At 57.4% G+C, this 16,503-nt stretch overlaps 1 protein-coding gene across 1 annotated transcript; it reads right to left on the reverse strand.

Moving 5' to 3' along the window:
• Window positions 1–124: 124 nt before the first annotated feature.
• On the reverse strand, window positions 125–15,233 carry LOC308062386 (calcium/calmodulin-dependent protein kinase type IV-like). Its single transcript, XM_080383822.1, has 12 exons — window positions 11,488–15,233; window positions 10,861–10,988; window positions 7,122–7,200; window positions 6,685–6,747; window positions 4,183–4,265; window positions 3,934–4,006; window positions 2,947–3,037; window positions 2,772–2,846; window positions 2,484–2,559; window positions 2,202–2,328; window positions 1,933–2,085; window positions 125–1,548 (listed from the first exon to the last, which is right to left on the reverse strand). The coding sequence occupies exons 1-12, from the start codon at window positions 11,488–11,490 to the stop codon at window positions 1,324–1,326; spliced, it is 1,176 nt and encodes a 391-aa protein (XP_080239948.1). The 5' UTR covers window positions 11,491–15,233; the 3' UTR covers window positions 125–1,323.
• Window positions 15,234–16,503: the final 1,270 nt, after the last annotated feature.

Consider the following 16,503-nt stretch of genomic DNA (forward strand, 5'->3'; position numbering starts at 1 on the left):
GATTACAGCTCTGACCTGGTGACCCATGCTCTGTGCCAAGCTGGGTGTCTGTAATTGCAGCTTTCAGCTTCATCAAAATTTCGGTTTTTATTTGCCATCCCTCCTTGATCAACTACTTGGTTCTGTGTCCCCATCCTGGAAAAATGAACCTCGTGTACAAATTTCATTCTTCCCCAGTTGAGATTTTTTGCCCAAACGCACTGTTATAAGTGTCACGCCCAAACCGTGAGGGTTGTGGGTCATGGCCATTGCCCCAGGATAGCAAACCTCATGCTATCACCAGATCACACCAGCTGTGACTGCGGAGCAGCCGCCCGGCTTTCTGTAATCCTCCGTGTGTAATATGGCTTTTCCTGTCTGATTACTTGTTCTGTATTAAAATCTGCAGATGCTTTTCCTGTGGCTTGGTAAATAACTGCCTAAAAAATTTCATTAGTCTTAAAAAACCGAAATATGTATAAACTCATTGTCCTCACTCAGGAAACAACAGCACCATTACAAAGGCTCACAATGTGCCGTAGAAAGAGTTGCATTGTTCTTCATCAAAACTCATGTAAATCCTAACCTGGAGTGCCGACGCAGAGGCCAGATGAGCCAGCATTCCTGGTTCGTGACAATTCTACCACCATCACATACCCACAGCAAGACCGAACATGGGCACAAATGAAATGGGAGTGGAACAAAAGCATAAATCAAAGGTTGTCTACCATCAAGTGATACTAAAGGAACCACCGGCAAACACTTTTTCTCCGATAGGATCAAACAGCTGGATTCAAAGGCTCCTCCAAACTTTGTCTAATACAGCAGCAAACCTACAGCTGGCTCTGGTAACAGCGGCTGTAGTTGTAATGTCGATGGTCAGTGATAATCCAGACGCACCCTCTCCCCTAAGCAAATAAACCCTTGAGGACTATTTACAGGAACTTACAAAATTCCATCAGAAAGACAACTTACTGCCTTTGTAGGGAAGGTGAAAGAAATCCTTTTTCTGCTGTTTGCTCCTCGTTTTTTAAGCCACTTGGGACCTTTTCAAGCCACAGTGGCCCAAACTTTTAATTTGTTGGAAGACAGAGTCACCAGCCTTGTTTCCTCAGTTGAGTCCGTACAGACACACACTCACAGCAACCAGGTACGACTGTACTGGCAACAGGACACTAAATAAGGATGCTCCACATGACAGACCACAGGCTCCTGATGCACACCTACACTCGGGGCACTTCTGTGCCCCCCATCTTCCTCCACTTCTACCCCATGCCAGTGTCCAAGGGTCAACAGGGTATTGCTTGTTGAAGCCGTGGCAAGCCGGCAGCAGCGCCGAGCGCTTTAGCTTTCACAGCCGGCGCCATTCACAGAAACCTTGGACACGGCAGGGCAGTCACTCCGGAAGGCATCGAGGTCCTCAGTAGCAGTGGCTTCAGGGCTGGTGGTCCCTGTTCCCTGGGGTAGACAGGTGCCCTGGGGACCTCCCTGGCTGCGCCCGCTGCGAGAGCAATCATGGTGCCCGTGGTTGCCCAAGCGGCTGGAAGCCACCACAGCTTTCATGGCAGCCTGTTGCAAAGGCATAGCAGCATTAGCAGTTATTGGTGTGTTTAGCATGCTTCTCTGCTTCGATGATGTTCCCAAGGCACTTGAGCCCCTGGAGTGTGCAGAAGGGGGGATGGAGCCTGCTCCTTCAGCCACATTGAGCTGGGAAGGCCAGCCCTTCACCTTGGGCCAGGGTTTTTCCCAGCTGCTGCTCCCTGGGGACACAGCTGCACAAGACACTGTTCCATCATCCTTCAGCCCCCTCCCTGAGCTGCCACACATCACTGAATGTTTATTTGCTTGGGGCAGGGGATCATTAAAACCTAGCTCTTGGTGGCCCCAGCTGTTCGTATGAGGGGATGCAAACACAAGCCGCCCTGGGGGTCACCAGGACTTTTTTCACCTTACCTTCAGTTTCCGCCTGGCATTAAATTCCTGCAGTTTCTTCTGCGTGCTGTCCATGTGAGCAAATTTAGCGGCTTTCCCAGTGACCCAGGGATGCTCCAGAGCCTGGTAGACAGTCAGTCTCTTCTGGGGGTCCAAGACAATCAATTTTCTGACCTGTAACCAAGAAAAGTCTCCGTTCATCAAAAGCCTCTGGGTTTGTTATTTCACAAGCATTGATCTGAAGCCTTCACACTTGGCAGCCGTGAGAGCCCCAGTGCTGGCTCACTCACCAAGTCCTTGGCGTTGAGGGAAACCTCATCCCACCATGGGGATACAAACTCGTAGTCGCAGGTGAGGATGCGGCTGTACATGTACTGGTCCCCTCGCGGGTCAAAGAAGGGCTCGAAGCCACAGAGCCTGCAAGCACAGGAGAGAGGAGCTACAAGCTGCCACCTGGGCCCTGCGGCGCAGCCGTGCCGGTGCTTTCCGGCTGCTCACGGTGAGCTACGGTGGAGCAAACCATTTTGCCATTGCGGTTTCACCACCCACAAGGCCCCAGCAGCGTTACTCACAGGATGTAGGTGATAACGCCCACGGACCACATATCCACTTCAGGGCCGTACGGGCACCCATGGAGGATTTCAGGGGCTGCAAGCAGAGTTTGGGGTTCAAATGCATGGGTGTGGGGAGCTCCTGGCAGCACAGCCACGGTGGGAACCTCACAGTTGAGGAAAGACCTCCTGGGCACCGGCAGTGTCTCCTGAGCCCAGCACAGCCATCTGCCATTCCTGCACTGAGCTGTGCATGGCCTTTAAGCAGGGAGTCTCCCTCCCACCCTCCAGCTCTTCCCTCCTGCTCACCGCAGTACCCCGGTGTCCCGCAAATGGTTTTCATGGTGTCCTGTTCATCCACGATCTTGGAGAGCCCAAAGTCACCTTAGAGGGACACAGAGGGGAGCAGCGCTGCGGTCAGGGAGAGCCGTCATTAACCCACCTTGTGCCACAACCCCCTGGCCAGGGCCCGCAGCAAACCCACCAATTTTAAGGGGTGCATCGGGGGACAGGTCTGCATAGAGCAGGTTCTCTGGCTTCAGGTCACGGTGGACGACTCCATTTTTGTGCAGATACTACAGAGAAAAAAAAAAGCAGGGATGCAGGAAGGAAGGGAAGGGGCAGGGGAAGGCTTGTCTGCCTCCAGCAGAATTCAGGAGGAGGCAGCAGCAACTGGGGACCCAGGACAGATACGGGACCAACTCGCACCACTGGTCCTTTGGAAACACCCAACACTTGCAGTGCCAGAGCTGCTGGCGTGGCTGCAGGGGCACAGTAAGGACATTTCCCCTGATGAGCTCCCATTTTTAAACCCTCCCATTGCTATAGAAACCCCATCTCCAGCAGACCTGTGATGCAGAGCAGCGCTGACCTTCCTCCCTCCTCTCCTTCATCCCACTCCAAATGTGGATTGGAAGAGGTGTCTCCATCAGTGATGCCTTTGGAGGCCCAAGGGCAAGTGGGCAAATGCCTCTCCCCAGGGGTACCCGGGGTGGGTGCAGCTCTGGGCCCCTCTCCCCAGGGGTACCTGGGGTGGGTGCAGCTCTGGGCCCCTCTCCCCAGGGGTACCCGGGGTGGGTGCAGCTCTGGGCCCCTCTCCCCAGGGGTACCCGAGGTGGGTGCAGCTCTGGGCCCCTCTCCCCAGGGGTACCCGAGGTGGGTGCAGCTCTGGGCCCCTCTCCCCAGGGGTACCCGGGGTGGGTGCAGCTCTGGGTGCCTCTCCCCAGGGGTACCCGAGGTGGGTGCAGCTCTGGGCCCCTCTCCCCAGGGGTACCCAGGGTGGGTGCAGCTCTGGGTGCCTCTCCCTAGGGGTACCCGGGGTGGGTGCAGCTCTGGGTGCCTCTCCCCAGGGGTACCCAGGGTGGGTGCAACCCCTCCAGTGACAGCCCTGAACCACACATAGGACCTCCTTGCTGGACCACCCCGAGGGGCTGCTTGGGGGGGGGGGGGAAGCACGCTGGGGACATGTTACCGAAACAGCTTCCAGGATCTGCTTGACCACGTGGGCTGCATCCCGCTCGCTGTAGAAACCCCTCTCCACGATCCTGCAGTCACACAGGGTCAGCACCCTGCCCCATATGGCCCTCCCTCCCCCTCCCTCCCCCAACCATGGTGTGCATCAACCCTCTCCATCCTCATCTTCCCCCCGCCCCCAGCCATTAGGGTGGGATACATCCCCCCTCGTTAGGAGCCAGTATGGGGATTGCAGGACCAGTTGTACCTGTCAAAGAGCTCTCCTCCCGTCACCAGCTCCAGGACGAGTGCGATCTCGGAGGGCGTCTCAAAAATCTCCTTCAGCTTGATCTGAAAGGGGCAACAGGAGGGATGCAGAGGCTGGGGGAAGCGTGTGGCCACCGGGCTGTCAGGGGTTTGTTGGGGCAGCCCCGTACCACAGCGCATTTCCCTCCTTGCCTTTGGATTTGTTTGAATGTGATCTTTTCTAACTGTTTGCAGCAGTCCACGATGCATTAAAGATGGTGCTGGGAACAAGAAGAGACAGGCACATGGTGCCTTTATCCTCTTCAAGCCTCCAAGCATGTTAGCCGGAGGAGGAACTCACCAAAAGCTTTTTAATTTTGCGGCTTCATCGGCTGTGCTAGCACCTCAGGTACATCCATCTAGCCCTGCGGTGTGGGAGCGACCCCCAAAAGCCCTGCCTTCATCCCTCCTGGGATGGATCCTGCTCATCTGCACTTGCAGGGATGCAGGAGAGATGCACAAAGCCCCAAGGGACTGGGACTGGGGCCCTCGGACCCCAACAGGTACTTTTGGAAATGTCCCTTTGACCATTTTGCAGCAAAGAGAAGTGTTTTTTTCCTGTTTTTTAGCTCCCACATGAGGTGAGGTTGTTTGCATGAGACCTTTGTGCCACTGCAGCAAATCTGGAATTAACAGGTCTCTCTTAAAACTATGTCAAAATGCAAAATTTTTTTTATTATTTTTTTAATGGAAAACTGAGAATTTCATGCTTCTTAAGACTTTTGTGACACTGCAAATTTCATGGGGCTTTAATCATTACCTTCATAGGCTGGGTGACAAGCCGTGATACCCCGCAGGGTGAGAGACACTATGTGGCAGCTTATTGCATTATAATAATACACGGAAGCACTATAATTTTCCTATTAACTTCAAAAGTTTACAATCCTATTATCATCCGCTGTTGAGGGTAGTGCTGAACGATAGCGAGCGCATAGACAGCACCAGCGTAAATAATGAAACAGAGCATCTCTTCTTCAAAAATAACTTGAACTTGGGAGTGAGCAGAACCCTACAGAAAACTCGGTGATTTAAATATTAAAACTGTCCAACTGGTTCCTCCCCCGCGTCTCCGTGGTGCTGCTGCCTGGAGAGCAAAGGAGGAGGGAGGGCAGAAATTGAATTTTCTGTTGCATTTCTGATAACACATCAGAGAGGAGCCTCTCTCCGTCCATGGTTGACAACATCTGAGCATCCTCCTGGGCTGCTCCAATCCCCATGCTGGCTGTTGTCCCTGCATCTGCCTAAATGTCCTGGGATAGGGAAAGCATCTTTGAGAAAAAGGCTGGAGCACCCAAGGCAGGTCCATGCTGAGCTGGCCAAGCAGCTTAGGGACAGCCCGGCTGTCATTGTCCCTGTTTTGAAGATGTTTTGGACTTCTCTTGCTTTCATCGCTTTGCATCAAGGCTTTCGACAGTGGCAGGTGGGCAGGACATTGCATCCACGGCGAGCAAAGCCCTGGTGCTCCAAGGCCAGTCGATGTGCACTGGGGTGGAAGCAGCCATGCCCAGGGTTTTGAGTGATGCTGGGGGTGGGGGTGGGCGGGTGGGGGGAAAAGGCAGCTTGGGCAGCAAGCAGCCAGCGGCGAGGTGATGTCCCAGTGATGTCCTGGCCGCAAAATCAATTGGAACGGGATCTGTTGCACCCCTGCAGAGCCAGCACTCAGCACCACAGCAGCAGCAGCTGCCAGGTGGCTTTTTGCGTTATTTCTTTAACTCAGGTTGTCTTCAAGATGCTTTTGCAATTTGCTGGCGGAATTAAGCAGCCAGGACTATAAGCCTTTTTGGCAGGTGGAGGGATGGGGGGCGCAGAGCCCCCGAGCTCCCTGCCACTGCAGCAGGTCTGACACGGCAGCCCCAGCTCTGCTGACACCAGTGGTGATTAGATCCGCTCCTGGGCGTTGCAAATCATTCCAGCCGAGCTGCCGTTATCCCCCAAGCGCTGAGCAAGAGAAATGGTGGCTGGCCACACCAGGATGCTGCACCCAGCACCAGTGGCCCCATCCTCCCCTTTTATCTCCCCTTGCAGGATTCATTACAGATGGGCAATTTTCTATGGTATTCATTTGATCTCCTTGTTGGAAATTGCTTACCAAATGGAAATCTCAAGCCAGGGGATGGGGGGAGTGGGCCTGGCCCTCGATATCAGAGCTGGGAAGCTCAAAGGCACTGCAAGATCCAGGAGTTTCGTGCGGCAGCAAGCAGGGAGTCACCATGCCATGGCACAGACTGGGCATCTGGAGCCTGTCTGCAAGGCAGGGAGGGGATGTGGGATGCAGGGAGGGTTTCCCATGGGGTGGTGAGTTCATCCCACACCGAGACAGGACAAGGACAAGAACATCCCAGCCTTTCCCTTGGCAAAGTCAGGCTCCCCGGCTGCCCATGGGCAGAGTGAAGGGGAGAGCCACCCCCAGCAGCCACACCAACCCGACCTGAGCCGCGAGCTGCACCGTGAGGTTCCTACTTACGATATTGGGGTGCGAAAGCCGCAGCAAGACCCCAATCTCTGTCCTCACGATCTTTTTGTCGATCTAGAAAGCAAAGGCCACACAGAAGTGATGTTACCTGTGCTGCCAGGTCTGGGTCTTCCCCCCCCTGCCATGCAGAGTGGGCCTGGCCCTCGATATCAGAGCTGGGAAGCTCAAAGCCCCTGCCATCGCTCCCTGCAGTTTCCCGTGTCTGTCCCAGGGCCCATTTCCCCAGCAGCAGCAAAATACACCAAGAACCACCCCCCACTGCTGCACCCCCAGCCCAAACCCCAGCACTTTCATCCATCTGGGACCCTCAGACCACAGGAGCTATGCCTGGCCGACAGCGCCATGTCCATCCCAGTGCCAAGGTGCTCTGATGGTGGAGGAGACCCCCACCCCTAACCCTGCAGCCCCCCTGCCCTGCCAACACTCACCGTTTTTTTCAGTATCTTGGCAGCGTAGGGGGTGCCCGTGCCCTTCTCCTCGCAGCTGTACACCACCGAGGTGGCTCCCCTGCGGGAGGGCAGAGGGTGCGTGAGCCTGCCTGGGTGCAGCCAGGACAGAGATGGGGGTCCTGGATCACCCCACGCTCCCCACCATGACCTTTGCCACTGCCAGGCCCTGGGAGCTCAGTCTGCGTCCCCCTCCCCACGTCACTTCCAGCTTTCCTGGGTAAAGCCATTTCAATTAAAACCAAGTCCTACAGGGGGGTTAAATCTTTAGGAGCCTCTCACCCAGAGGACAACCTTGGTGGGGTCTGCAGGGACACTGCCAGCATCCCCATCCTGACAAAGCCACAGCACATGGGGCGACCCCATGCCACTGGGAAACCTCCCAGGCAGGTTAAACCCCTCCAAGTTCCAAGAGGATCGTTCCCGTTAAACCCCCAGCAGTGCCCTCAGCTGCCGGGGATTTTTAGATCTAGTTAATAACGTTCTCTAACCACTGGACGGTGAAATCAACCCACGGCTTCAGGCCATTATGGGGCTTGTTTGCAATTTCCTCTTCACTGCCTGGCCCCTTGGAGCAGATTAATTTTTGCCCCCAAGTAATCGGCCACATTTTATTGCTCTTTGGCTTTGCTGTCTTCTGGGACTGAGTTCATACTCTGCCTTGAGGCATCCTCGCCCGCTCGTGCCCTTGGCCCAGGCGAGCAGAGACACCAGAAGACCAGCCCCATGGCAGACACCATCTTCAGCACCAAAATCTCCCCCGAGACTGAGACGGCTGCAAGCGACCTTTTGCTGCAGCCCCACACGCTGAATGCCCCAGCGCTGCTCGTGCTCCCCAGGGTGCACTTGTGAAAGAGGGATTTGCTTTCAAAATGAGAGCAGATTTTGCAACTCATCCAGCTGAACTTGGGAATCAGGTTCCCATGGCAACAGCAGAGCCAGCTACCAGGTACCATGGGGATGTGGCGGGGCCTGAGGATGCTGTGAAGTGAGTAAAACTGGGTAACACTAGACTTTGGCCATTTTCAAAGCATTTTCTTCCTTTTGCTCAACGTTTTCTATGAAATTTTATTTTGCAAATGAAAAGCGATTTGGAAACAAACTGCTTAGGCTTGGAGGGGAGAGGTGGCCATCACCTTCTTCTCCAGCTCAGAAAAATGGGCAGAAGGCTTCAATCTGAATCCAAAATGGCAACACTGCTGCTGTGACCACAATGATAACGCACTTCCAGGGGGTGAAAAAGCCACAAGTGTCTCCCCCGGCTGCGGCAGCCTGCCCAGAGCCCTCCTGCAGCCAGGGCTCAGCCCACGGCAGGCACGGTTTAAACACGCTGGAAGGTTTAAAGCAGCAGCACCCTGCCCTGCCGCTGCCTTTCTGCACGCAGCGGATGCCTGGGTATCCTCCTAATTTTCCACCCAGCCTGGGTGTGGGTGCAAAGCCCTTCCTTGTCCCTCCACCCCCTTGTCACTGCTAAATCCCAGCCTGGACCTGGTGCCTCTCGCCCTCCTGTAAGATTTTTCCACATGGACAATTTGCAGCCCGATTCCCGCTAACAGGATGGTTTGGAAGCCCCCAGCGTGGTGTTTCGGAGGTGCTGGGGTTGCTCCGTGGACATGGTGCAGCCTGCTGTGCCCACGGTGGGCTGCCAGCTGCCCCTCACACGTCCCCAGTTATGCCAGGGGCTGGATTCACATTGGCATTCGCTACACCCTGGTCCCTCACCCCACCACCCCCAGCAGCCGCCGCTGGCTGCTGCTTAAGGCCTCAAATAAATATCTGCAATCAACCTTGACTGTGACAGGAGATAATTGCATTTGCTTTACAGATGAACTGGAAAATGTCAAACAATGGGATTTGCCAAGAGAGCCTGGACTGGTGGCAGGGGCACGTGCAGGCTGCCAAGCCTGTGGTGGGGAGGATGGTATGAACCTGCAGCAAGGCAGGTATGGACCTGGAGCTGGATGCTACTGCCCACAGCCACGAGCAGCCCCCAGCCTGCTCCATGTCACCCCTGGGGCACGGCAGGCTGCGTCCTCCCTGCTGGCACGGCAGCGCTGCCACCTCACGCTCCCTCCATCTATCCCTCGCTCCCTTGTGTGATGTCGGAGCAGGGTCTGACCTTGTGGTCCCTCACGGTGGCTCGGGCAGCATCAGTGCATCGTGGCAGAGAGGCACTAAGCAAAAGCCACGCACAGCAAGCAGGCGCCCACCCACCCCGGATCACGTGCGCCCAGTGCACTGGGCGTGCAGCTGGCTCCGAGACCAAGCCCAGTTTGATTTAAACCTGCACGCTAAAACTGGGTGGATAGAAGGATGGTTGAAAGGGGGTCCAGGAACTCAGCGCCTGTCCCTCTGTCCTACACCCATCTGTGCAGGGCCACATGCTGCCAAGCCCTGCGGTGACACTGGGCACACCTCGGTAAGAAGCTGTTAATACCTCCCTTGACCAAAGCTGCTGGTTTTTATGCTCAGAGGGTCCCCTACAGATGGCTGAGCCCACCACCACCAAATCCATCTGCTTTGGAACCAGAGCTCAGCAGCGGCACCGCCTCCTCCCTGCCGGCACAGCCCAGGGTCCCCTTCAAACTGGGCTGTCAAACTTTCCTCACAGAGGTTCCCAGCACGCCCTGGCACCCCCAGTGCCCTGGGGGCATTGGGATGCTCACTGCCCCTTGACACCTGCCCTCCACTTGGGACCGCTCCAAGCACAGGAGCTCCTCAATGCCAGCGTTGCTGCTGGCCTGCGCAGGACACGGGAGCTGAGCCTGGGCATCTTTGGGATGCATTGTGGCCCCTGGGGCACTGGCAGCATCCCCACGGGCACTGGGCACCAGCCCTGGGCTCCCCCAGATGCTGCATCCCGAGGGGGTGGGAGATAGCTGAGCTGCCATGGAAGACAGCAGCGCTTGGCACGGCATGTGCCAGTGGTGAAGGCAAACCCGCCGAGGAAGCAGAGATGGGTGCTGCCTTCAGCAGGATTCAAACACGTGTCTCCTGCCAGCCCCAGGGAATGACACACAGCACCTGGGGGACCTGGCACACCAGCCCCACTGTCCCCTGCCCGTGAGGATTTACAACAGAGCCTCTAATAAATAAATGACAAGAGCCTCCACCAAGAAGCCGTTGGCTGCTGGGGTGGCTCCCCTCTGAGCCACCACACACTGGGACACAGCCCAAACCCTCAGCAGGGCTTTCCAACCCAGGTGGGACAAGGCCAGATCTGGGAATAAATTCCCCCTGGGATTGTGTCCCTTTGCTGGGGCTTGCACTGCCTGTCCTTTGCAGGGGGCTGCTCCGGAGGGACCCACCATAGCTCCATGCCATGCCAGGTTCATCATCCACCTCCCCAAAGCCTTGGGCTGCTCGAAGTAAGACAGGTCTCACACAAGCCCATTCGCCACCACAGGGGTGAGAAACGTAGAGATCTATGCACACAGGGAACCTGGGCTCCATCCTACAAACCTTCAGTGAGTGCTGCCAAAACCACCGCTGCAGCATCGCAACACAACCCAAGCCCCAGCTGACACGTCAGGGAAGGGGGTCCCACAACCCACACCCTCGATCCATCACCCCCTGCATCCCTCCATCTGCCTTCATCCTTCCCTCCACATCCCTCCATCCCTCCTCTCATCCCTCTCCCCACCAGGCCAGTCCCTGCCCGGATTAGGACACGTTCCCATGCAAGGGGGGGCTCCTGCCCGATGCTCCCAGCAGCCGGTACCGTCCCAGCTCAGGGCCCACGACGTAGAAATCTTCCAGGGCTGTCTTGCGGTGGGACCCATCGATCCAGTACTCACTGCTGGTCTTGGAAGAGGGCATGGTGGGCCGGGGGCGGTGAGCTCCCGCCAGCTGCTCGGAAAAGGAGACCCAGACATCGCCGCAGCCCCCCCCCCACCTCGCTGCCCCCACGCATGCGAACACCCAGATGGCCCAGCAAAAAGCAGCACTCGGGATTATCAAGCACGATGAAGTTGCAGCCACAAATCTCCTTCCCACCAGGCACGTATGCTGCCTTTTCAGTGATAATACCTCACGCCTATGTTGTGTGTCGTGCCCCCCCTCCCATCCCGCCCCAGCTTTTCACACCAGGCCTCCCATGCTACCCCCTTTTCCCACCCCATCCCCACCTTTAGGGGCTACCTCGGCTTTTCGGAGCCCAGCAGGCCAGACGCTGTGCCCAGGCTGTGCCCCATGGAGTGGGATGTTGGGGGATCTGCCCACTGATTCCTGCCATCACCCCCCAAAATCACCCCGACACCAAGCATGCCCCCTGCCATGGGGCCCCACCGCCCCTTGCTTTTCACATCCCCATGAATATTTGGGTTGGATTTGGGGAGCTGGCACGTACCATTAGCTGCGGTGTCGCTGTGCAGTGGAGCTGTGTCCCCCTCGGTGGTCCCTCATCCCCAGCGCGGGGCGGCGGTGCAGAGGGTGGGTGCTGGGTGCAGGGGCTGCTCAGCCCCCCCCACGCCTGGGTGCTGGCGCTGCGCCCAGCTGCAGCCCCCCCGGGCCCGTGCTGCCAACGGGCAGGCAGGGCCCCCCCTGCTGCTCCCCACAGCAGGGGGTGTTAGGGCTCCTGGGCGGTGCTCAGCAGCGTGGGGATGGAGGGATGCAGGGATGGAGGAACGCAAGGATGAGAGGATGGAGGGATGGAAGGATGGAGGGATGGAAGGATGATGGAGGGATGGAAGGATGATGGAGGGATGCAGGGATGGAAGGACGCAGGGACGGAGGGATGCCGGGAAGCGGGGGCGCAGGGCTGCAGGGAGAGGGGAAGGAAGGTGGGGATGCGGGGACGGGAACCCTCCCAGGCAGCATCACCGTCTGGCGCCGGTTTCCCGGCCAGCTCGGCCGTGCCACCCCACGGCCCGGCGCCGCCACTGCACCGCGCCCCGCCAGCCCCCCGGGGCTCCAGGCTGGGCTCGGGGGGCGGCCCCACGCCCCCGCCCCTCGCTCAGCCGCTCCCCATCACTCGCAGCCCAGCGGCAGGATCGGGCCCACGGCGGGGCCGGGCAGCGGGGGCACCGCGCCGGATCCGGCCCCGAGCACCCCTCGGGGACCGAGGGACCGATCCTGCCTGCATCTCGGGCAGCACCCACAGCACCCACACCCGAGGAGGCTGGATCTTGCCCCGGCCCAGGGAGCACCCAGAGCGCGGCATCTGTCCCTGTCCTGGTCCCGGTCCCGGTCCTGGTCCCGGTCCCGGTCCCGGTCCCGGGGCGGACGCGGGCGCTGCCGGGCGCTGCCGCACGGTGACGCCGTCGCCCACCGGATGGGGGGGGTGGGGGGGGTGAAATAGGGGCGGGAGGGGGATGGGACTGTGGTGAGAGGGGGAAGGGGGCAGGGCGGAGCTGGCATTGGGGGGAAGGGGATGAGGGGGCATGGCAGGGGGCGGGAGCTGGGGGATAGCGGTTGGGGGCTCGGGGTGAGATGGGGCCAGGGATGGGGTGGAACTGGGATTGTGGCTGGCGTTGGGATGGGGCCGGGAACAGGATAGAGATGGAGATGGGATTTGGGATGGGGACAGGGTGGCACCAGGGATGGGGTGGGAATGGGGCCATGCGGGGGTCAAGGCGAACGAGCAGGAGGTGTGTGGGTGTGCTCCGTCCCCCCATCCCCCTCCCCATCAACCCTGGCCGGCAATGGGGGCTGCCCTCACCCCCAGGCGAGAGGGCTTCCTTCTCAGCCCTGCTCCCTGAAAAGCCAGGAGCAGATTTTTATGTTTTCCTGTTAAAAACTGGAAACATCCCATGGGGCAGTGACCCTCTGTGTGGGAGTGACGGTGGGGCCCCAGGGATGCTGCATGGCCCCCCCACCGCCGCAGCTCAGGTGGGAGACCCACAGAAAAGGCCCCACATGAAACGTTCTCCTTGTAATGGGCTTCCCAAGTATTTATTAGAATATTTTATCATATCTGAGGGAGGCAAAGTCAGCCCTGCTTGATCTAGCCTGGTTGCAACTCTTTTTTTGAAAGGGATGTTCCTAAAGGGAGTGACCTGCCAAGTGGATAAACTGACCCTGGCTCCATTTCTCCCCATTACAGTAGGTTGTGGAGAAAAGGGTGGGCTGGAAGAGGCTAATTTGCATAACTGATATTTATCACTTCATCCAGAACAAGCACAGTTCCCCTGTTCGTTCCCAGCCCTCAAAGGGTTGGGGGGGGGGGGGGGGGGGGGGCGTGGACGACTGCATTTGAAGAGGAGAGGCAGCTCCTTCCCTTCGGAAAGTTGGTCATTCACCTCTTTGCAAGGGGCTGCAATCCCACCGGCAGCGCCCACAGACACCCACTCTGTCACCCGTGGGTGGGCACTGGGTGGAGCGTGGGGCTGGATCCAGCCTGGGCAGTGGGAAGTGGGGATGGGGCTGTGACAGCAGCCAGGCAGCCCCAATCCCCTGCACATCCCACGAGCCAGCCCTGAGAGGAGGGGGCTGCCCTTTACAGCACCTTGCCCCCAGCTGGGGCACCTTCCTGGGGTGCAGACCTGACCCCCCAGCTTGCAGGAAAGGGCTGGGCTGCACCTCTGGGATCCGGCTGCCCATCCTCCCTTCGGCTCCCATCCTCCCTACGGCTCCGTGCGAGGATGGGGCTGGAGGAAAGCCTCTAGCCTTTTGTCTGCTGGAAAGGAATTAATTATTTTGTTCTCTCATTACACTGGAATAAAATCCATTCTAGAGTAGCATAAATTTAGATGCCTCAAGTTGCTTTTTTTAACATCCTGGGTAACATTTCTCTCCCTCTCTCACCTTTTTCCAAATCATTTCTGTCTCGTGCAACCATCAACGTTCGGGATGAAGTACAAGATGGAGGGGCATTAACCGAAGTACAGCGAAAGGCCTGCGTGGGGGTGTGGATCTTTCCCTGGGTGGAGGATGGGAAGGCAAGGCCAGAGCAGGGACCCCCGTGGTCCCCCTGGACTCCATAAGCCACCAGTGCTGGGATGGGGGTCACCAGCAAACCACAGCCTGGGGCAGAGCGGTGCCTGGGAATGGTACCCATGCGAGGGGCCAGCCACTGCCTCCCACTGCTGAGCGATGCTCAATTGTTTGGAACATAAAATGCAAATTAATACATACGGTTAAACCCCACCAGCAGCAGCATCCCCCCCCCCCTCCCCAGCACTGCTTGCTTTGTTAATTGAATGGCACGAAGCAAATGAGGTCAGAGCTCACTTGAGCCAGACAAGGACACAGAAACACATTGCGCCGCCTGACAGCAAGGCAGGTCTGTCTACCTAGTGATGTTTAGCATTCCTGCCAGGAATCGCTCATTAAAAACCTAAAAGACAGCTTAAGCATCCCATTAGAGACTCTCGTGGTCTGTAGTTCCTTCCCTCGCAGATACAGTTGCGGTGAGAGGCTGGTGTGCACAGGTAGCGGGGATCAGAGCCAGGCGGTGGGAGGGGAGGAGGGATGATGGGGTTTGCATGCCCACTGCAGGGTCACATCCTTCCCCGGCAGCAACAGCTACAGCCCATGGAGGTGCTGGGCCCTTCGGAGCGTGCGTGGGTCCCTCGTGCCGCAGAGACAGAGGGTAGGAGAGGCAGAGAGAGATGCAGCTGGCTGGGATGCTGCTGGAGCAGAGCAAGTGTGGTACCACGCCTGGCACAGGCAGCTGCTGCTGCTGGTGATGCCCCACCTGGCCCCATCGCTTCCTCGTGCTTTCCCTCTCTCCCAAGAGATCCTCCTGGCCAGGCTTGCGGGAGCATTTCCCACACCGTGCCGCAGCTCCAGCATGGCAGCCCACCCTTGCACGAGGTTGCTGAACGCCCCCATTTCCAGGACGTCCCCAGGGATGTTCCCAGCTCTGTCTCAGGCATTGACTCCTGCTTTGGGGGGTCCACGCGTGCCGCTCCAGCGCTGCCCCACCAACTGCAGATGACCCTGCCGTGGCTCACCGAGACTCTGGGCAGAGGTGGCATGTGGTGAAGCTGCTGTCCCGTAAATCCCTGTGGCACCCAGACACTCCCGGGCTCTGCTCCTGCAAGGCTTCACCCCAGCAAACCTGAGGGGCTCCGTGCCAGGACTGCGGGCACCCACCCCCACAGGATGCACCGTGCTGGTGGCTCTGGCTGCCATCACCACCGCAGGCTGCCCTGTGTGGGGTGGGGTCCCCACTCCCCACATCCCCCCCAGTGGGATCCCAGTGCAGGTGGGTGGCGGCACTGGGAGCCACCCTGGGGCTGCTCGATGCCCCAGCCATGAGCAAACACCTTTCGAGGCCTGGCTCAGGCAGGAGCACGTTGTACCGCTGCCTCGAGGCTTTGGCTGCCCCGGCCACCTCGTCCTTTGTCCTTTCCCCAGTGAGTACCAGGAGCTGGGGCAGAGCCCACCCAGCATCTCCATTCTCCCAGAGGAGGCTCAGGCATCCAGCATTTCCCTCTTTAAACAAAGGCAGCATGTCCCTGCACTGCCACATATCCCCCTCCTGCTCCTCTGCTTCCTCTTTCTTTCCTTTCCTCCTCTCTTCCTTTTTTTTTTTAAAAAAAAAAAAAAAAAAAAACAAAAAACAAAAACCAGAAAAAAAAACCAAGAAATGAGTTGTCTTCCCGCAGATGTGACTAAAAGCACTCTGGAAATGTCAGCCACTGCTGGAAAGGGACCCAGATAACATTTAGCTTTAGGTAAGAGAGTAGATTTTCTCTGCACTAATTCATATTTATAAGCTCTCCTGTTCCTGGGGAGAGCGCAGCACTGATAGCACTTGCTGATTGCTAGCGAGCAGAGCAGGGAATTGTTTTCATATCTGAGATTAAAGAGTGGTTTCTGCTCCCAGTGGCACCAGTGTATTTACACTGGTCATTCTCAATTCATTCTTATAAGATTAAGACTGGAAATGGGAAATGGTTATATAGTGGTGAGCCCAGGAGAGGCCAGGGGCTGCGAGGGGACAGGGTAGCACTGGCTTGGTGGTCCCAGCGCATGGAAGCTCAAGGCAGGGGTAGCAGAGCCTGGACCCTGTGCTGGGGAGCAGCCCAGTCCTTTACTGGGGACTCAGCACCTCTGCAGGGGCTTCTGGTGGAAACGCTTTACCCAGATGGAAACTCCATGGCCAGATCCCGCGGGACGGTCCCACCGCATGGCCCCAGCGGGGATGGACGGGTGATGGATGGCCGGAGCAGAGCGGGCAGCGGAGTGGACCCAAGTGCATGGTAGATTAGGTGAAAGATTTATTCCTATTATTATTTTTCAACACATCCCAGGATTTGTGTCAACTGATTAAAAGCAAACAAGTAAAGCCCTTCTTCTCCGTGGCAGATCAAGGATTTGGGAACTTTTAGAGCTTTATTTAGTTTTTCTCTCTCTTTTTTTTTTTTTTTTTTTTTAAATCATGTTTGCAAACTGGTTGAGCAGCTTCAGAGAGTCA

Source organism: Falco punctatus, assembly GCF_963210335.1.
Source record: "Falco punctatus genome assembly, chromosome: 4".
NCBI lineage: Eukaryota > Metazoa > Chordata > Aves > Falconiformes > Falconidae > Falco > Falco punctatus.